The sequence below is a fragment of the Balaenoptera acutorostrata genome, chromosome 12, assembly GCF_949987535.1.
Source record: "Balaenoptera acutorostrata chromosome 12, mBalAcu1.1, whole genome shotgun sequence".
NCBI lineage: Eukaryota > Metazoa > Chordata > Mammalia > Artiodactyla > Balaenopteridae > Balaenoptera > Balaenoptera acutorostrata.
The window spans coordinates 34,230,627-34,252,364 of record NC_080075.1 but is presented as its reverse complement, the minus strand read 5'-3'; the positions used below and the strand labels follow the sequence as shown (position 1 = coordinate 34,252,364).

General features: G+C 45.5%; 1 protein-coding gene across 14 annotated transcripts in view; it reads right to left on the bottom strand.

Moving 5' to 3' along the window:
* The window catches only part of AAK1 (AP2 associated kinase 1), a 176,351-nt gene extending 156,153 nt beyond the window's left edge, over positions 1-20,198 (bottom strand). For 6 of the 14 annotated variants that reach the window (XM_057557743.1, XM_057557746.1, XM_057557745.1 and 3 more), the window contains exons 1-2: positions 20,030-20,197; positions 19,328-19,729 (exon numbers count right to left, since the gene is read on the bottom strand). In XM_057557743.1, coding sequence (XP_057413726.1) covers positions 19,328-19,490 — 163 coding nt within the window. In that variant the 5' untranslated portion in view covers positions 19,491-19,729; positions 20,030-20,197. Of the gene's footprint in view, positions 1-19,327; positions 19,730-20,029 lie in introns of all 14 variants that reach the window. The other 8 variants (XM_057557749.1, XM_057557747.1, XM_057557752.1 and 5 more) reach the window with 3 other exon arrangements.
* Between the last annotated feature and the right edge of the window lie 1,540 nt (positions 20,199-21,738).

The window sequence follows — 21,738 nt, the reverse complement described above, 5'->3', positions numbered from 1 at the left end:
CCTGGCAGTGTGACTCACTGTGTCCTGCCAACCCTACCAGCCACAAATGACCTATCTATGACTTCTGGCACCTGATTATAATGTCCTTTCTTCTACTCTCAATTCCCCCAAACCACTCACAAGTGCCCTGGATAGGCTGCTTTCTGCCTGCCAGGCCAGAGATTATTCAGTACCATTCACCTTGTCCCCAGGGCATGGCTCCAGGTCTCCATTAGCACCCAAGAGACGAAAGGACATCCTCAAGGTACAGGTCAAGGAAAAACCCAACCTACCAGTTTTACAAGTAGGGCAGAGCCTTCCTGTACATAGGCCCTCGTTCCCCGATCTCAGTAGTTAATTAAAGAACAACAAGAGCTCCCCCCCTCCATCAGTTCACCCCCAAACAGGGTGACAGCTGAAATGAGAGGCGCAAGGTCCCTATTCCTAGAAGATATGACTAAACTTTCAAGAACTTCAGTGATCTCTAACTTTGGGGAACACAGTCAATTCAGGCTTCGTTGTTTTGACATTAATCTTTCAAACAGTCCTCAAACCTTGAGAAGACAAATGGATTCTATTCCCATCTGAACCTATGTAGCCTTGGACAGGTCATTGAATCCTCTGGGCAGAGTTTTCTCCTTCACAAGATGTGTGGTTTAGGCTGTTTGAATTCTAAATTTAATGCATTCATTCAATACCTACTTCCTAAATATCTACTTATTAGGATCATAGAGAAAGATAAGCAGAAACCTAACCATGCCCTCAAGGAGTACAAGTTGGGTCAGAGGTAGGTGAAGAATAGCTTAGAAGACAGAGAGAGAGAGAGAGAGAGAGAGAGAGACAGTAAGATGGAACAAAAACTAAAGAGGTATGTGCCAAGTGCTTTTGAGTGTGTGTGAGACAACAAACATCAGAAACAACCAATCGCATGTAAAGCAAGTCAACAGATACTGCCCACAGCACCCTATATCTGTGCAGCAGGGGAAGCGAGGAGTTTGAAGTATTAGGGGTGTTGGAGGAGGCCGCGTTTAATGGAGACTTCCCAGCTAACTATGTGGGTTCTTGAATAACTGGAAATATGCAAGATACCATTTCTAACTCACAGGTTGAACAATTTTGCTGACACAGTCAGACCTTTTCCTTTATCTAAAGGCTGAGTAAAAACCCAGGGAAGTGGTCCTTCATCTCTCAGCAACCCCTGAGGTAAAGGGCTTCCATAAGAGTTAATCACTAGTTCAGTGTGACAAAAGACAGCCAAGAGGCAACCAACCTGACCAGGAGGGCCTAAAAGTTAAAGGTGAGCAGAAACCCCCAGTAACAAAATGCAAAAGGCAAATTCAAAACCACGTACTGAGAATGTCTGTACAGTGACCATGCAAGGTCTCTTTCCTCTTTCTTCTCAAAGCCAAGCCCCAAGGGAGAATTTAAAATATATATTTAGGGCTTCCCTGGTGGCGCAGTGGTTAAGAATCCGCCTGCCAATGCAGGGGACATGGATTTGATCCCTGGTCCTGGAAGATCCCACATGCCACGGAGCAACTAAGCCTGAGCGCCACAACAACTGAGCCTGCACTCTAGAGCCCGCGAGCCACAACTACAGAGCCCGTGCACCACAACTACTGAAGCTCGTGCACCTAGAGCCCGTGCTCCACAATAAGAGAAGCCACCGCAATGAGAAGCCTGCGCACCGCAACCAAGAGTAGCCCTCGCTTGCCGCAACTAAAGAAAGCCCACGCACAGCAACGAAGACCCAATGCAGCCAAAAATAAATAAATAAAATAAATAAATTTTAAAAATAAATAAATAAAAAATATATTTATATTTATATATTTAAACATAAATAAACATGATATGTAAATATATAGGTAAATATAACTAAAAGGAAAGTTTCTTCCTTCTAATAAGAGGAAACACAAAGCTGTCAAATACCGTAAATTATATAAATGTAACAATAACAATTTAGCTCCAAACTCTGGCCAAAGATGTGTCATCCAAGTTGCCCTGGCCTGCTCTTGAGCCAGCCAACATCGCTTGCATCACCAGCCCGCTGATGCCAGATCTTCCTACACCTCAAGAACTTCAGGGCGGGAGGTCAGATTTTTCCTTGTTCTCCTAAGCTGATTCCAGAGCATTACTCCTTCCACCTTCAACCCTCATGTAAAGGTTCCTGTCCCTCCGAGCTTGAGCCACCTGGCTCGGGTGGCTTCCACCCTGCCTTGCCTTTGTCCCTCCACCCTCTGACTCATTTCCCAACATTCACTGAAGGCTTTGGCACCTGGCTTCCTCTCCACAACTCCTGCCATCATCCTGGGAGGTTTCAAGATCCATGAGGATGATTTATTCCTATACTTCAGCCTCCAAATGCCTTCATTACAATGACCTTTGGTCTTCTCAACCAACTACACACACAGCCACACCTTGGACCTTGTCAACACAAACCCTGAATGACAATTGTTCACTTTCTGACACACTCTCCAAGCCTCCAGCCTCTCAGGTCTTCACTCTGGGCTGAACTGTTCTTCAAACTCATCCATCATCTAGCTCTGGCTCTTTTCCATTTTCTCCCAATCAAACAACCCTCTCGTTAAACAGCCCTCTCTCCCCCATTCTGGCCCCACGGTTGACAACCTGGACCACTCCTTTGATTCCTCTGTACCCCTGGCCTCCCAAAACATCTAAGCCCTGGATCAATGCTAAATCCACCTATTCTGCTCCTAGTCTCAGGTTCCTGAGTTCTACCAGAGAAAAATCACACAGGCTTGCAAAACTGCATCACTATCAATTCATGGTCTTCATCCTGCTTGAGTCCTGTACTTGTCCTTGGACAGCCCCCTCTCCCATTCCTCTCAGTGATTAACCTAAACCCTCAGGAGTCTCCTCAGCCCCATATTCACCACTACCCTCAGCAGACAACCTTGCTTCCTCATTCCAGAAAAACGAGGGCATCTTCCATGTCTACCTTCAAATTCCTATCTCCCCCACACGTCCAGCCCTCCCAATACAAGCTTAACTCTATCCATACTGATTCATTTTTCTCCTCCTATCTCAGAGGGTGAAATTTCCTTCTTCTTCTCCAAGGATCAGCCTTGATCCCATTCATTCATTCATTTACCCATTTAATCAACAAGTATTTACTAAGTGGTCTAGGCCTGTGAACAAAACAGACAAGCTCAGGAAGCTTAACATTCTAAAGAAGGGAGACAATACATAAATAAATAGGTTAATTATAGAGCATATCAGAAGCAGGGAGGAGAAAAAGGGAAACTGTGGGAAGGAGAGCTTGCAATGTTTATCAGAATGGTCAGAGAAGGACTCTCTGAGAAGGTGACATTTAAGCAAAACAGGCGAGGGAGAGCAAGCTTTGGGGCTACCTAAAGGAACCCCAAGGGAGCCAGTGTGGAGAGAGTGCAATAACCAAAGAGGAACCTAGTAACACAGGACAGAAGAGAAGTCACTGCGAGCCGGAGCATAGTACTTTCTAGGCCCACACCAGAGTTTGCAGTTTAACTTTCAGGGAGATGGGGAGTCACTGGATGGTTCCCAACACAGAAGTAACAGGAAATGAGCTGCATTTAAAAGGATCCCTCTGGCCACTGCATTGAGGGCAGACTGAGGAAGCCTGGACAGAAGTAGAGAGACCGGTGAAGAAACAGCCAGTGTAATCCAGGCCAACAACAGCTGGGCCCAGGGAGACAGCAGAGGAGGAAGTTAGAAGTGGCTGGATTTTGGATCTATTGTGAATGTAGAGCAAAGAGGATTTTCCCAATTGGATGACTGGAGGAAAGGTTTTTGGCCTGAGTAACTGAAAGAATGAAGCTGCAATTCAAAAAGACGAAGGGTCCATCTTCTCCAGTCTCCTCAGGAGCCTTACAACTGCCCTCACTCTTGTTTTAAATCTCTCTCTTTCTCTGTGTGTCTTCCTATCAGCTACCATACGATCTCTCCTTTTCTTTTCTATTCACATTCCTTAAAGAAATAGTCGAGTCTTGGTTCTCCCATTCACCACCTCACCACTCTTCTAAAACTGCTCTTCCAGAGGCCAGGGCCATCCCATTGTCCAAACCAGAGGCTTTTTTCCAGTCTTTATCCTACTTGACCAGTCACAGGCATCTGATCCTCTTTACTCCGACTTATTAACTCTGCAGAGCACCACGCGTGTGAGACACTGCAGTCTACTGATTCTCCTCATACCTCTGGATAGTCTTCCCCTATCTCCTTTAAGGGCTTTCCTTACTAAACTAGCCCTTAAATGTTGCTAAAACTCAACTCCATCCTCAGCCCATTGCTCTTCTTACTCTTGACTTCTCAAACTCGAGTACAAGCATCTCTGCATGGACAGCCCCAAACAAATCAATTTCACATCATTCAACTTCCCTAGGTACTCTTTCCTAAAAATGACTTGCCCGAGTTCCCCCAAGCTGTTATCTCACTTTCCCATAAATAAATAAGTAAATTTTGTAAAAGGCACACCCTTCACCCAATTCTCACTACATCCCCCAGGGTGTAAAAGACACCAAAGCTCTGTGTATAAACCCATAGGGTTTCCTATATTTCTCTGACATATATATTTCTGCTAAGAATAAAGCACGGTGTTAGAAATGTGATATATTGGTGCATGTTGGGGTGTTCTGAATTCAGGTATATAATAGAGTGTAAGGAGAAAAGACAATTTTAACAGACCCTAAATGAGATGAGCTGAAGCCCCAGCAAGAAGTCTAGCTTAGCCCCCAGTCAACCTACAGAATCATGAGAAATAATAAACTGTTGCTGTTTTAAGCCACTGGGTTGCAGGGTAGTTTGTTACACAGCAATAGGTAACCCAAACACACTACAAACTGATCAGGTCAAACTCATTATCTTCCCAAATTAAACCTGGGTCTTCCCTCTTTCAATCTTTCCTCTCTTCCTGAATAATACAGCTCAGTTAGTGTCACTTCTTTTTTTTTTTTTTAATTTCTTGGCTGCACCATGCGGCATGTGGGATCTTAGTTCTCCGACCAGGGATCAAACCTGCGCCCCCTGCAGTGGAAGCGTGGGATCTTAACCACTGGACTACCAGGGAAGTCCCAGTTAGTGTCACTTCTATCTCACGTACCTGGGCTCTCAAACTGGAAACCTAGAATCATTCTTGATTCCATCTCTCTCCTTCAACCTCTAAATCCAGTCAAGCACCAAGTCTTGATGATATGACCTCTTAATATTCATCTGTACTCTTCTTTGTTTCTATCACCACTCTGCCACTTGAGCCCTCACTGCCTTTCACCTGGATCACGGCAACAGCCTCCTAAATGCGCTAGACTCCACTACCTCATGTCATCCTCCACAAATCTAACTACACTGCAAATCTGATCATGCTATCCCCCTCTTAAAAGTCTGAATGGCTTCCTTATTGCTCAAAGATAAAGTTCAAACTCACAAGATCTCTGTGATCTAGGCCCTATCTTTCTTCTCAGGCCTTTCCAAGTATGACTGCAGACAAAATCATAAAGAAAAAGATTTACATATTTGGTTGCACAAAAATTTTAAATATCTGCAAAGGCCCCATCTTAACAGAAGGTAAATGACAAAACAGAAAAAAACAAAAAACTGATATGTGTACACACACACCCACAAAGTATTAATATGTTAAATAGGTAAAGCACTTCTATAAATCATTAAGATGAATGCCCTAACAGAAATGAGTAAAGAAACAAAAAATTCACCACAGAAGAAATATAAAGGAAAGAAAGAAAGAAAGAAAGAAAGAAAGAAAGAAAGAAAGAAAGAAAGAGAGGGAGGGAGGGAGGGAGGGAGGGAGGGAGGGAGGGAGAGAGAAAGAAAGAAAGAAAGAAAGAAAGAAAGAGAGAAAGAAAGAAGGAAAAAAGAAAAGAAAGAAAGAAAGGAAAGAAAGCAAGAAAAGAAAGAAAGAGAAGGAAAAAAGAAAAGAAAGTTAGAAAGGAAAGAAAGGAAGAGGAAGAAAGAAAGAAGAAAAAGTTAGAAAGGAAGGAAAGAAAGGAAGAAAAGAAAGAAAGAAAGAAAAGAAAGAAGAAAAAAAGAAAGGTAGAAAGGAGGAAAGGAAAGAAAGAAAGAAAGAAAGAGAAGAAAGAAAGAAAGAGAAAGAAAGAGGGAAAGGAAGGAAGAAAGAGAGAGAAACGGAGGAAGGAAGAAAGAAAAAGAAAGAAAACATGTCCAACCTCATAAAAAGATAACACTTCTGGTGGAAGTATATATTGGTTTTATCTTTCTGGAGGCTATTTTATAATATGTACTGAAAGCTAAAATATGCATATCTTTTGATCCAGCCATTTCACATTCAGAAATTTATTCTAAGGAAGTAATAGAACAAGTACCCAAAGGCTTTAAAAAATACTCGTTGCGGTTGTTTTGTAATAGCTATAAATAACCTTAATGACTAATAGGAGATTGGTTAAACAAATCACAAAATGTTCACACAATGGACTAAAACTGTTGATGCAGACGCTTAACACAAAAAGATAGTTAGGATATACTGCTATGTGAGAAAGCAAACTACAGACAAAGCATATTCTTATTCTTAAAAAATGCACAAGTCTGGCAGGTACACACCAAAATGTTAACAAAGGTAATTTATGGGATTATGGATAATATTTTCTCTTTTTGTCTGGCTTTATCTTCTAATTATTCTACTATACTATGGATTAATTTTTGTCATAAAATTTTTTTAAGACTTCTGGATTGCTTTCTTCCATATCTCCCAAAGATTATATATGGAACTAGCATTCATTTCATTCTTTCCCGTCTTCCAGGTCCAACCCCAAATACCATCTGAGGGTCTCCAGCAGGGCGCTCATTGAGATATAAACAGATACAGCATTGAACAGTGGATTATAATCCTGGAAACTTCTCTGTGGTTTCAAAGAAATCAAAACTGAATGACTAAAATAATATTATAATGGTGCCTAGAACACTGCCTTACACTGAAAGTGTGGAGAAGGGACTGAGGAGACAGCGGGAGAAGGGATAGTAAGTGAAAAGGAAAATGGAAATGGGTTAAGGCCCTACGGCACTGACACTCAACTTTTCAGACAAAAGGCTTTAAACACATTTAATTAATAATAAATACCAAATGGTAACTCGTTATGTCTTCAGAACTCAACGTTTCTAGCAGAAGAGACATAAAAAACTGGTTCCTGTGCCAACAAGAGACATGAAGCCCACGCTCAGCAGTTCATGCACTTTAATCACAGACAAGACCCTCAAATGCTCACTAAGAGCCTCTTTACTGTTACACACGGGTCTAACAAGCTTAGTCATCTAGTTTCCAAGTCCACGGCAGATTAAAGGCAGCAAATTAGAGAGGCGCTAATTCAGGAAGACACTCGGGTAGCAGTAAGAAGCGACGGCTGACAATCTCATAAGAAGGGAACCATAATGCACAACATGAAATTCAAAAAGCATAGCAACCCAGGGCCATTTTATTCAGGAGCAAACTCTCTCACCCACAGCAAGCAAAGACCCTAACAGATCTATAACAAAACAGTAACATTCTAATTACAATGCATTTGAGAAATAAGAGAACTGTAAGATGTTAGAGTTGAAAAGCAACTTCACTGTCATCTCGTCCTCATTTTACAGACAAGAACCTGATGATGGACAGAGCTGGGAAGGCTTTTGTCCAGAGTACAGGGCCTGGTGGTCACCAGACAGTTTCAGATCAGGAGTACTTTCCACCTATATTATGCTGCCTCTGTGGCATATAATTTAGAAGACAGGAAATAATGTATTTCAGAAAATGCCCAATCCAAAATAGTACATTTTTCAAAACTGATAGACCCCCAAGGGTCAGGAAAGCATGTGTTCCTATGATGAGTCACCTCGAATGGGCTCTCCATATGACCAGGCCGTTCTTCCAGTTATTCTTTGTCATTCCTTCTCTCCATAAACCTAGGGAACTCCTCCACCTCCTTCCTTACTCTCTTGAACCCCCCAACTCAACTCCCACCCCACAGCATCCAATAGAAAACAGAAGACATGAGGCAAGAGCTCCCTCAACTTGCCAAACCTTACCAATTTCTTCTCCTCTGTTCCCATTCTTACTCCTCTTCCTTCCAGGTCAGTGAAGAAAGTGCCCTTTCTCCTGTCCAAGGTCATCTCCTCCACCTGAGTTGATGATTCCACCCATGACCTGCCATCACCTCCTCAGCCCCATTCCATCAGTAATGCCCCCTGTACTTCATTTCCAACTTCCTCCCGATTGGCCACTTCTTTTCTGCTTAATGTACTCAAGACTCTTCCACCATTTAAAAATAAAAATAAATTCCTCCCTGACTCAGCACCCACCTCACTTCCCATTCACTCATTTCACTGCCACTTGGACTCCACTCCATTGCTCCACTTCCAATGCTCTTAACAAAGCTCATGAACGAACTCCACATTTCCAAATCCAAGAAACACTCTTCCACCCTCATCGTGACCTTTCTGATTTCTTACACCTTGACATAGCCACACCCTGCTTCTTTTAAATCTACTTAGTATTCATTTTCCCCACTCACTCTCTCCTGATTCTCCATCCATATCTTCAGCCATTCCTTCTGCCTCCTTCATGTGCTCACTCATTCATTCAATTGGCTTTCACTGAGCTCCACAGATGTGCTGGGCACTACACGGGCACTGGGGATAGAGCAACGAACAAGTCAGCCAAGGCTCTGCTTTCATGGAGGTGAAATTCTAGTGGGGGGGAGATAAACAATGAGCAAGAAAAATCAGTTGACATATGCTACGTGGCAAAATAAAACATGGTGGGTTCCTTATATTGGATAGTCAAAAAAGGCCTCTCTGAGGTGAGATTTCAGTGAGATCTGAATGGCAAGAAACAGCCAGCCATGGAAAGATCAGGAAAAACATCCCAAGCAAAGGGACCAGCCATGCCTAAGACAATAAAGAGGAGACACTGTTAAATGCTTAAAAAAGGTAAAGAGGAATCACTGCTGTGACTAAAAAGCATGCTGGCTGAGGTGAAGGGAGATGCAAGTTCTTGTAGTGGTTTGCAGGTCAGAGTGAGGAGGCATCCAGAGGACAGGAGCAAGGACTGGTCACTTTGACAGCTGTGGTGAGTACTGAGGCTAGGCAGGACAAAGGTTAGGTGGGATTAAGGTAGGTGGGTGGGGAGGGGGAAGGGATCCCAGGTGCAGGGAATACTATCAGTAGAGCACCCGAAAGAGCTAAATCCACGGTTCACAGGAGATGAGGGGGGCCCAGGCCTGAATGAAACAGGAGACCTGTGTTAGAGCACAAGGATTTGAAGGTGGATACACGGCTGGGGGCAGGAGTTCCTCAGGCGGAGAGGGCCATCATACTAACAGCGACTTGACAGGCTGGGGGAATTATCCTAACACAGGTGGCTTTCAAGCAGAGAAAAATAAAATAAAATAAAATCTGAGATTCTCTCTCCTCCTTACTCATCCTGGGGTTTGTAACAGATACTGTGAAAGATACAGAGATAGATATCTCTCTATCTATAAATATTATCTATTCATCTATCTGCAAGACTCTAGCTCCACCAGGTTTTACATACAGCAAACCAAATACTGCCTGATAAAAACAAAATTCATGCACCTAAATACTAAGAGTTACTGTTTGCAGACTACTAACTACACGCTAGGCACTATGTTAAGTGCTCTGCATAATTTCATCTAGTCTCACAACCACCCAGAGTATTCTCTGTATTTTACCAATGATAAGCCAGGATCTTAGTAAGCTGCCCAACATCACAGGGACCCGGCCAGGATTAAAGCCAAGGGCTGCCCACCTCCAAGTCCCATGCTTTTAAACCACCACGTGTGATGCTAACCTTGAAAATCCTCTCCTAAGGAGAACATCATCGTGTTCCCTTTGACCTAGGGAGTCAGGGAGGAAAGACAGTACTGAACATCAGGTTTTCCCCAATCACTACTGAGTTACACCTTCCGGTCAAACCGAGATTTTCCCATAGCCAAAAAGCCAGACGGAATTATTTCTTCCAACACTGCCCACTCCCCCGCCACCAAGATTCCCAGGCTTCTAAAAATAGTAGAGGACAAAGGTCTGAGGAACAGGGCTAGGCTATCCCCAGGGGAAATTAAACGAGTCTAACAAACCTGTAAGATAATCAGCACTTCCGGAACCAACAAAATTCACTGACCAGGGAAAATGACGAGTCGAGGGTACTAGCGGGAGACATGGCACCTCTGCAAAGCTGGAAGGGCCCAACTGATGAGGTCTGAGTCCTCTTCTTTCTTCCTGTCCCCGGGTAATAAAGTCTCCATTTTGTTCTCAAAGTCGTGCTCAGTACCAGAGGGACAATAATCTTTCTCTTACTCTAAAGGTCCCGGTACAATAGCTATAAGTCCTTAAAAACAGGCGCCAAACAAATTACGTTGGCGTTATACTGCTTTCTCCAGGATTCAAGTCCTAGATGAAAGGCATCATTATTTAAGATCATTATAATTACAAATGATAATCCAACATCAATGCTTCGCTTGGCCTTCTATTATAATAATATAGGGATGCCATAAACTCTTTCACCCAACAATCTCTTGGCTCTTCAGAAATCATAAATAACAAAGCTTCAATTGGCATTGCCTTCCACTGTCTGCCAAGGTTCACTCAGAGCCCGAGGAGAAAACTGACCAGCTCAAGCTGATTCACTCACAGCACATCTCAAATGAAACTCCAAAGTTTTACTCTTTTAACTTTGTTCCAACTTGGGGAACTCACCCTCTGCCAAGGTAGAAGTCTCACTCATAAGAAGGACTCCTCCTTCCTAACAACTGTCCATAACGCAATAGAAGAACTGAGATTGTTTATACATAATAGACTAAATGATAATAAAAATAACAGACATAATAATAAAGATAATAATGGAGGAAGAAAGTAAGCACAAAATCTTGCAGCCAGTATTGCCTTAACATGCTGATACTCATTATTCCTGATTCAGAATCACATAGAATGAAAAAGCTTTTTTGCTTTGGGTATAAACACAGAACACATGATTTATTTATGTAGGCAACTCTGTTCCTCGAAAGAGACTAAAAATGTTGCAATACTTCAACTTTACTAAGAATATAACATGTGCAAAGGTGCTGAACTAGATATGTTCCCTAAAACAAGGTTCCTCGAAGAAGGGGTTCCAGAGAAAAGACTCACAGTTGAGAACAATCCCACTCCAGGAAATCTTGCCTAACCATCTCAGTCCTTATTGCCCTCCTTCCCCTCAACCCCTCCAGAATTTAGAGAGTACACCACACACGCCAGCATTTCAATAGCTATTGTCTTGTGGGGTGCACTTGTTTCCTGCGTGTTGGTCACGTCACGTCAACTGGGAGGGCAGGAGCCAAGCTTTCCATTACTTCTCTCTGCCATAGCACCTCAAACAGAGCTGGTAAAGAATATGTTAGATGCTGGGCTTCCCTGGTGGCGCAGTGGTTGAGAATCTGCCTGCTAATGCAGGGGACACGGGTTCGGGCCCTGGTCTGGGAAGATCCCACATGCCACGGAGCAGCTGGGCCCGTGAGCCACAATTGCTGAGCCTGCGCGTCTGGAGCCTGTGCCCCGCGATGGGAGGGGCCGCGATAGAGAAAGGCCCGCGCACCGCGATGAAGGGCGGTCCCCGCACCGCGATGAAGAGTGGCCCCCGCTTGCCGCAACTGGAGAAAGCCCTCGCATGAACCGAAGACCCAACACAGCCAAAAATAAATAAATAAATAAATAAGAAAATCCTTAAAAAAAAAAAAAAAAAAAAAAAGAATATGTTAGATGCTCAGTAAACCTTGCTCCTCCTGGCTGGAGAGGCAAGCTGACTCTTATACTCTCTGCATTATACCTCCAGCCTCTCACTTCATGATCACAGCATCCCTACAGAGGTAGGAAGGATGTTTACTACAGTGAGGAAGCAAAGGCTCACAAGAGTTAAATGACTTCCCCAAAGCTGACAAGTAGCAGATGTGAACGAACTTGAACCCAAGATCCTTAGCTGCAAGTGCTAGACTCTTCCTTACACAAAGAATTACCAACATCTTCTCTCATAACATTCTGACCTTTAATATCCCTTCCCAACTGAACCTCGCTCTGAGTAATTCAAGTCAGAAAATGCTTCCACCACATTTTGGGGTTGCTCAGATATGGGATTATGGGGAGAACTTTTTAAAGCTCATAATTCACATGCAGTCAGTGGAGAGTACTGCTATAACTTCTCTCAGCCAGGACCCACACAGACTTGCCGTTCGATCTCCGTTGGTTTACCGGTTTACTCTGGAAGTAGCTGTTTTACACAGAAAATGACGTAAAGATTTTTAAGCATAATAGGTTAAGAAAGATTGCTGGCTTGCTGATTCTGAGAAAATGAATTTAAAAATTAAGTGATTTGCCTGAAGTCACACATCAAATTAGACCCTTCTGAGCCACCCCTGACTCCTCTCTGTCCCCATACTGGCTGACACATCATGCTGTACCACCTTGGCACTGCTGACATTTGGGTCTGGATGATTCTCTGTTGGGGGTGGGGAAATCGTGTACACTGTAGGACGTTTAGCAGGAGCCCTGGCCTAAACTCACTAGCTGCCAGTTTTACCCCATCCTGTGACAATCAAAAATGTCTCCAGATGTTGCTAAATGTCACCTGGGGATAATCGCCCCTGGTTGAGAACCATTGCTCTAGACCAGTGGTCTCCAAACAGAGGTACACAAAGCAATCCACTGGGTTTGGAAAGAAAATATGAGACTATTTATATTAACTGTCATCTTAAAAAATAAGATTTTTATCTTTACTAATATTTAATATATGGTCCATCTCTAATGTTTCCATCAAGTCCGAATGTCAGTCACGCGTCTCAGACAAATCTGATGGAATCCTGGGGGGAGAGCGGAAGCTCCGTAGCAAAGGCTGAGATGTACTGAGAGGTACTGCAGGCCATGTGCTTGGTTAAGTGTGTTTACTGATTACATTTGTTTTAAATGGATTAGCCCTCATAAAACAAACAAGGGGATTAAAAAGATTCCTGCAAAGAAAGCTTGGATAAAGATAACACAAGCATACGTGAGCAACAAGAGAAGGGCAGGGCCTGATTTCTATCCCGGTGTCCTCTTCATCAGTCACACTACAACGTAGAAACAATCACAGTCTAATAAGATATGACAAGAAGTTCACTGAAACCTTGCTGAGATTATTTAAAGTCTGGATTTGCAACCACTATCATAAATGATGACTTCACTGTAAGTACATATTACGCCTTCAGATTATTAGCTAATGACAGCAGGCCATGAATATAATGTAAATAAACAAGGGAGAGCATGTCTGTAAACTGAGTGTTATTCTACCCAAAAAGTTTAAAAGACTATTGTTCTAAACCAACACTGCCCAAAGCACTTTCTCTGATGAGGAAATTTTCTCCGTCTGTGTTGTCCAAAATTGTAGGCCTTAGCCACACGTGGCTATTAATCAACTGAAATGTGGCTACTGTGTCTGACGAATTATATTTTTATCTAACATCAGATAATTTAAATTTAAATACCCGTATGTGGCTAGTGGCTACTTTATTGGCCTGCACAGCCCTGGACACTAGTAGATCACTACTGTCTCAAAACATACAGCTCTCAGCAAGCAGTGCACTTTCCTGCTTTTGTGTCTTTGGTTATTCTCTCTGTCTAGAATGTTCTCTTGACCCTGTCCATCTAGTACTGAGTTCTTATTTTTGAAGACACATTTCAAGTATCACTTTCTTTAGCTTTCCCTGACTACTCCTCACCCCACAAGATTAATGGCTCCCTCATGTCTGTCCCCTAGCCCTTGTACATCCCTCATCACAGCACGTAGAGCTATTTGCTCATGTGTCTGGAGTTCTATGATAGTGAGCTCCACAAGGCAGAGCCGTGTCTTATTTAATCACTGCATGACGTCCAGCACAGGCACGGTTACTGAACACGGCAAAGAATGAACCAGCACACCTGGGTCTTCCAATCACACTGCAGTGCTCCCGCCACCACACCAAACACACCAAAAGATGGCTCCAATAAAGTAGGCTGAAGGCTATGCTCGCTACTTCAAGTGCTGGATGCTACTTCAATAGACAATTTCAGTTCTATGATTATCATTGTTTGGCTCTTAAAGATGCAGATGGCACAGGGATTTCTTAAGCAGCTCAGAAAGCATCTATCCTTTGAAGAGGACAAGATGAAGGTGGACGGTGGGGTGAGTCCCCTTTCTGTCTGAAGTGTCAATTTTCAAATACTGCAAGGTAAAATGACTGCTCTGATGCAATAATATGTTTTCATGTGTTCTTTATTAATATTTACCAAGCTTTCCCTGTGTACTCTACATGCAGTTTTAGCTACTGAGGTACAAGTGCATGCCTCCCCCCATATCCTCCCTCTCGAAACCCATATGAAACTGTTTCTCTCTCTTCATGACCTCTCATTAAATGAGCGTGACTTTGTTAGAAAGACCAAAGGAAAGGCTTTGACCACGCAATGACTTATTCTAGATTTCATTTCTGAATTCGAGATTTGGCTATATTTAGCACAGCTATAACCGTCATCATGCCCGAAGCCAGGAAGAAGACACCATTCACAAGCCACCCCCTGAAAATCTGCAGTTGCCGCTAAAAAATCAGACTTCCCAGCAGGCAAAGACATCTGAAGTGGGAGGGGTCAAATTGGTTGTTTGCATCAAGACCTCACATGCTTATAGCCAACCTCCCTGCCTGGCACTGAAGCTCTCCGTGGCCTTATTTCCTTTTCTTTTCTCTCCAACATACCTTCTGCTTGGGTCAAACACCCTCATTATCTCCCCTGTCCACTCCTTCCTGTAACACTGGTCTTCTCACTCCCCCGCCTGCTTCTGCTTCAAGCTTCTTGCCTCTCTTCGAACCTTCGGGACCACTCCTTCCCCAGACACCAGCCACCTCCTCGCCCCCACTACTGGCAAAGGGCTGAGGCACAGAGGGAAGCAGTGCACACTAGCCAATGGTTACTCAGAAGGCCCAGGGCCACTGGGGAAAGCAAGCAGCCAGCACAGCCAGGGAGCAAATGTAAGAGAATTTCCTTCTACCATGCCATGCCCTACTTTCCTTGACTCTGGAAGGGAAACTTCTACTAACCAAAATGATAACACCAGACTAGCCAGTTTTCCCAGAACTCACCATACTGTCTCCCCTCTCTGCACTTTTGCATGTGCTATTCTCTCTGCTTACAAAGGCTTGAGTAACTCTCATCTGGAACATATGCTGGGTAATTTCCATTCCTGTTCAAACGACACTTCATCTGGAAACCCTCAGCCCCAGGCCCATTATCATCTCATAACATCTTTTTACCACCTACTCCACACCCAGGACCATGCTAAGTGCTGCATACTTATCTTAGCATTATTTGCTGGTCTATGAGCTCCTTAAGAGCCGGGCCCAAGTCACATTCATCCCAGTAGCTCTGGAGCCTAATACAGCACCTGCCGCAGAGAAGGCACCAACAAACGTTCACTAAACGAATACATGCATGAGTCATATTGATACCACCAATACCTATTTATGCCATACACACACACACACACACACACACATTTGTTTGGTTTAGGTGATTTCACACATATTTTTTAAGCCTCACTACTTTGCAGGTAGGAGGTAGGAGAAACTGTCAAAGTTTACTGATAGGTAGGAGAAACTGTCAAAGTTTACTGATATGGATACTTACTGAGTAGTTCTCATTAGCCCTAGACCTGAATTCCTTTAGTGTAGGTCAGAAAACTTCCCTGAAGGGCCCCCTGCTCCACCTTATATAGAATGTTGAGGAATGCTGTCTTGGACACAGCAGGTAGCCAACATTTACGTATTGTCTGGAGCTTAGACGTAAGGCCTCATATAGCTGAGGGGATATGACAAAAGCATAGCCTCTCAGTCCTCCTTTGAGCATTGCTCCACTTTTCCCATTGAGCTCATTCTGGAAGCTTAAACCAGATCTTCCCTTGACATCACACACCCGTTACCTCACACATGATTTAGCATCTCATCATGGCATCTTCGCTGAGGAAGCTAGAGAGAAAATATCCTCCCCTGCACCAGCCTACACAAAGCCAGACCCCTCTGAACTCGTGACTTAGAACCTTCACTTCCCGCAGACAGACCAACCCCCACTGGACTAGTTAGGGAAACCGGGTGACTGGGGCTGATGCCGCTGATGGAAAGATGGCAGCCCAGGCGCTCTCCTGCCTTGCACTCCAGCACCTCCTCCTTGGGGCTCCTGCGATTCCTCACTGTAAAGTACAGACCAAACCCACATGAGGGAAAAAGGGACGGTCAGTGAGATGAGGTGGTAACAGGGTCTGAGCTTGAAGCTCAGCACATCATCCCTCCCTGAACTGCCTGGCCACTGCCCTGGGCACTTTGATGCATGACTCGCATCATCCTAAGACAACACTGGCTGGGACTGGTGGCTAGGTCAGCACCTGGGGACTCAAAGAGAAGAGGGTTCAGGAAGGAGCACAGCTACCCAAAACATCTGTTGACCCTTTAAGGAGCTGCTGACGCCTCTGCAAAGAACATTGGGCTGTGTCTACCCACACTGGGGGAAAGGAAAGCTGCAGACTGCTGCAGTCAAACTAGCTTTCACATTGCCCCCCATTCCTCCTGGCTGAGAAATAATGGCTACCAATTATTGAACATCTGAAAAATGTTAAACAGTTTACATACATTGCCTCAGTTAATGTTCAAGACCGCTCCGTAGGGCAGTGGTTCTGAAACTTTAGCTTGCAGCAGAATCTCTCCAGGAACATGTTAAAGCCCCACAGCCAAGTTTATGGGGCGAGGCCTGAATCTGCATTTCTAACAAGCTCCCACGTGATGCTGATGCCCTGGACCCAGGCTCCACACTTTGAGAGCGCCATAGGGAAACAGAGATTCAAGAGAGGCTTGAAATGTCTTACCCAACATTTCACAGCTGGTAAAGAACAGATCCAGAATTTGAACGTAGATCTGCCTGATTCCACAGACAGCCCTGGTAACCATGCTGCTGTAGGGGTGAATCTTTGCCTTGTTTTCATAAATTCACTGACAGCTCCTTAAACGCAGGCATCACACTTTAAACCTCCCTATATCCTTCCCAGAAACCAGCAGTGCCTTTGTACTTGGTGGGTTCTTCACAGGTACTTTGTATACTGGCTCCTACACAGCTACATACTTCTAAGAACCACATATTCAAATTCAGTTATAGTCAAAGAACATAGAGAGGGCAACACTGCCAGACCTAGCTGAGTCTCTGCCCATGCCGTCACCGTACCTGGATAACTCCTGCTCGTGCTTCAGTCAGTCACTTCCTGCAGCAAGCAGTTCTTGGCTCTCTAAAACTGGAGGCCACTGCACCCTAAGCTTATCTCCATGACAGCACATATTGCTCTGTTTTAAGTGGCCGTTTTCCACCTCTCAAAGTAGTTTGTAAATTCCAGCATCTAGATTTAATCATATTCCCCAGAGCCTAGCACAGTGCCTGGCACATCTCAGACACGCCATACCTGTTTGTTGAATGAATAAATGAATGAATACAGAGCTGCAAGCCCTCAGTTCCATTTAAAAATACCATAATGCATGATGTGCAGTTCTCAGGGATGAATTCTGGGGAAGAGAAGGGCAGCCTAGATAAAAAAGACCAATTTTGCCTTTTCTCCTCCCCATCGACTCAGACTCCGAGAAAAGGCACTGCTTAGGGTAGCATCATCTCTAATGAGACAATATCCTAGCTGAACAAAATGTTTCTGGGCTCTAAGTTGAGCAGAGGCCGTTGAGAGGGAAGGAAAGAGCTCTGTGCCCCCTCGTTCCTCTTGATTTCTCTCTCACACACCCCTTCTCCATTTCTCCATCCCACTGCAGTCAAGGGCTTTGGCACAGGGATGAAACAGACAGACCAGACTCAAGGGTGTGGATCTGGCAGCGGGCACAGAAGCATCTCCCATCCTGCACCAAAGCCCACAAGGAAGGATCCGGAGGGACAGTGACTCAGGCCCCGGATTAAGTCCAGCTAGAGCAGCACTGAAAAGGGAAAAGAGCAACAACTTCATAAGGACATCAACTGCCAGATCTTTTTTAAACCAGTGTTTTTAAAGAGGCTTCAACCGTAACCCCAGAACACTGGGCCCAGCTGAATCCCATGCTGACACACGCTGAGAGCCAAACAGCTCCTTCTCCAAACCCACCACGAGCAACACTCACCGTGTCAGGCATGTCCCAGGCCCACGTTGGGGCCCTTGCTCCAGCCTTAGCTTGCAAGAAGGCTTCTTCTCCTGCTAATAAACTGTTCCCCCACCATGCTGCAGTAATAGAGGCCTCCCCTTCCCCCATCCCCTCTCGGCTGATAAAACAACCTACAGCAGGTTGGCCCCATCCAATTAGTTTGAATAGCTTCATGCCAAGGAAATTGCTGCTTTTATTAAAAGTAAAAGCACACTAGGCAGGCAATGGGCTGTGAAAATTATGAGTCTGGCATAATTATGAAGGTCGACGTTAAGGTTACCAAAAGAGACATGCAAAGATTTCAGGACAGCCTGGGGGATAAAGATATATATCTACATGTCTATAGATACACAGATGAACACACGTGTAGGGAATTTATACAGCAGATCTAAATAACATCCTCTCCAAAAGAGAAAAAGCAAAAATCGGAGGCCACTCTCAAGTAATTCTTTGGGCAAAACACAAACACAAACACACACACACCCAAAAACCAAAAAACAAGAACAGGAGAAAGAGGGGCCTACTGGACTGATTTCAAAATAACCACATTCATTTCATGTAATTTGTTATCTTAGCTGCATCCTGGGGACCTGATTACAGTTGGGTCAGGAAACAAACCTAGTCAAATCCACCAAGAGCCTTGGCTCTTAGAAAAACACACTCTGATTCTCTGAAAATCCTCTCTTCCTTCCAGTGCCTGCTCAAGGGAGTGGGAAAGTTGGGTAGGAGAAGAAACCCCTCTTAAAGGTCCTCCAGCCCCACCGCTCAGCCCTCACATCAGTATTTCAAGTTTTAGGAGGATGACAAGCCCCACACCCTACATTTGATGTGAAGCTTTACACTTTCACACATACGTTTTCTCGTCTGATCCTCATAATTCGGTGAGGCAGGCAAGAATTGGCTTGTCATTTTTTTTTTTTTAAATAAAAGGTCACCGAGGTAAACAATTTCTGGCAAATTCCCCCCACCCCATAAAGCCCTGTCACTTTGAAATCTCAGTTTCAAATTTCTCAAGGACAATGATTCACAGGGCAAGGGGAGGGGGAAGGGAGGGTCAACTGGTCAAAACCCATTCATACATTCAACGTCTTGCTGCATCAGCACAAGATTTTAATTTACGGCGCACTGAAAGAGTCCCACCATACCTTCCGCCAACACCTCGTCCACAGTGACCTGCTGTCGCCCAATGCCAAAGACCCTTCCGATGTAGCCACTGCCCAGGCCCGAGGTGCTGCCCCCTCCTCCGCTGGAGCCGGAGCCCAGGCCAGAGCCGCCCTGCTCTCGCCGGGAGTCGAAAAACTTCTTCATCTTGCGAAAAGGAAGCAGTAAAGCAAAATACCGACGGTTTCTAGATTTTTTTTTTTTTTTTTTTTTTTTTTTTTTTAAACAAGAGATCCAAGGATTTCTTCTCGGATTTCAGCTAGGAGAGGAGCCACCCGAATCCGGCCGAGGGGGTGGGGGCTGAGGGAGGATGCCTATAGGAATATGCGTGTCAATCGCGCGGCGGTCCCCTCCTCCTCAAGAGAGCGATTCGTGTAAGTTTAAACCTGTGATGACAGAGGAAGAGAGAGAGGATGAATCAGTAACACACTTAAAAATTCAACTGCTGAGTCCTAGGGGGAGCAAAAGCCACCATCCTGGGGAAACGCTTCATGCATTTTCTTAGAGAGAAAAACCCTGGGGCTGAAAACGCGTCCCCGGCCCCAGAACCCGGGACCCCGTGCCCCGGGGGTCTGAAAAAGGAGGGATTCGGGCCGCCTCGGGCAGCGCTGACCCAACCCGGCACTGCTTCCCCTCCTCCCCGGTCTCCCCACCGCCCCGCGAGGCAGCATCCCAGCGGCACCCACTTGAGATGGCTTGGCGGCCGGCGCCCAGCTACCAGCGCCGCAACATTGTCACGGCCGCCGGGCCGGCCTGCGACAAGGAGAGGAGGCGGCGCTGCAGCGAGAGCCGGGGCCGCGTTCGGCACCCGCCCGCCCGCCAGCTGATCCCCGGAGCGCCCGGCGGAGACTAACCCGCCGCCCCTCCCCCGCGCGCGCTCCCGCTCGGCTCCATCCACCCAACCAGGAAGTGAACCGCCGCCGGAAGTGCCTCTCGGGGCGACCCGGCCAGGGGCCCAGGCCACCGGCGGCCGCCGCTCTGTCGCCACAGACGGGAAGGAGTTGTCGGAGAGAAGGGGACCGGGGAAAGGGGATCTCAGTGCGGAGAGAGTTTTGGAAAAGAATGTTGAAATTGCCCGACCCGTAGGGCACTATGGGAAAGGTTGTTCGGCGCAGCCCAGCGGCTGGACTGCAACTCCCAGGATGCCTCTGGACGACCGAGAGAGGCGGCTGCGGTGGCCTCCTCGGCCACGAAGGTGGTTAGTGGAGTGGTGCATTTGTGGGGATTCAGTTATTTAAACACATCCGGTAAAGAAACTGCCAGGGACCAGGGTTTCCACCCTGCTGCATGTCCCACCCTTCTGGAGCCATCTTATTTGCGATTTGACCTCCCTGCACAAGGGACTCTGGGGATTGTGGTTTCCGAACGGATCGAGACTGACACCTGAAGGACGCGGCTTAGCCGCTTAGCCCCTAGCTGGTCCTGCGGGGCTTACCGACGTCACCTGGGCAGAGGTGGAAGACGGGAGGTGATCGGGAAATTTTTGCCGGCAGTTGGTGCCAGGCCACACCCGAAAGCCAACCCTAACATAAATAAACCCAGAGCCCTTCCTCCTCCAACTTCAAAAGCCACTTTTGCTCCCAGTTGTTCTTGAGAACCGGCTCACGGGTCAGCTCTGAGCTAGGCGCTGTGAGAACGCTTAATAAGACCGTGTCTTTTCAGGAAGTCTACAGGCGAGACTCAAACTGAGAAACTTAAAGGGTGTGTGTGCGGGGCAAATCGTAGGGTACCAGGAGACCCAAACCCCAAACTTTGGGGCTCGTCTGTCGGTGACCCTTAATTCTTCCACCTTTTCTGATGCTGTGGCTGTGCTGACCTTTGTTAAGCCCCTCCCACACAAGAACTCCAGGCTGACCTTCTGCTATTTGTTTTCACTTCAAGGTACCCCTTTTGGTGCTTATTTTATCCTGATACCGCCCGAGTGCCGAGAGTGGAGGTGGACGATGTGATTTGCATCTGCAAAATGCAGAAGATTTGGGACCCGTCTTGGAACCTTCTTCCATCCCTAGATTTCCTGATAGATGATGCTGAAGGTAGTGACAAATCCCTGCCCATCCTCCCTCCCCAAATCCATGATTTTTCAAGTCCCTCAATATAGGTTATTTCTCACCTCCACCTGCTCTCCCTAATTCTGCGACAGCCTTCTTGGCTTGTAAATTAGTCCCAGAATTTTTTCAGCAGGCATTTGAGGAGCGTAGAGAAAGGTGCTCCAGGGCGGAGGGGGGTCAGGGGGATGGTTCTTGCTTTTTCTAAAATGACTGTTGAACTGAGTTGTGACTGGCTTGACAGCGGTTTCTGCTGCTTCTTCCTCTTCTTCCTCCTCCTTATCTTTTTTCTCCTCCCTCTTTTCCTTCTCCCTTTTCTCCTCCTCCTCTTCCTCTTTCTTCCTCATGTT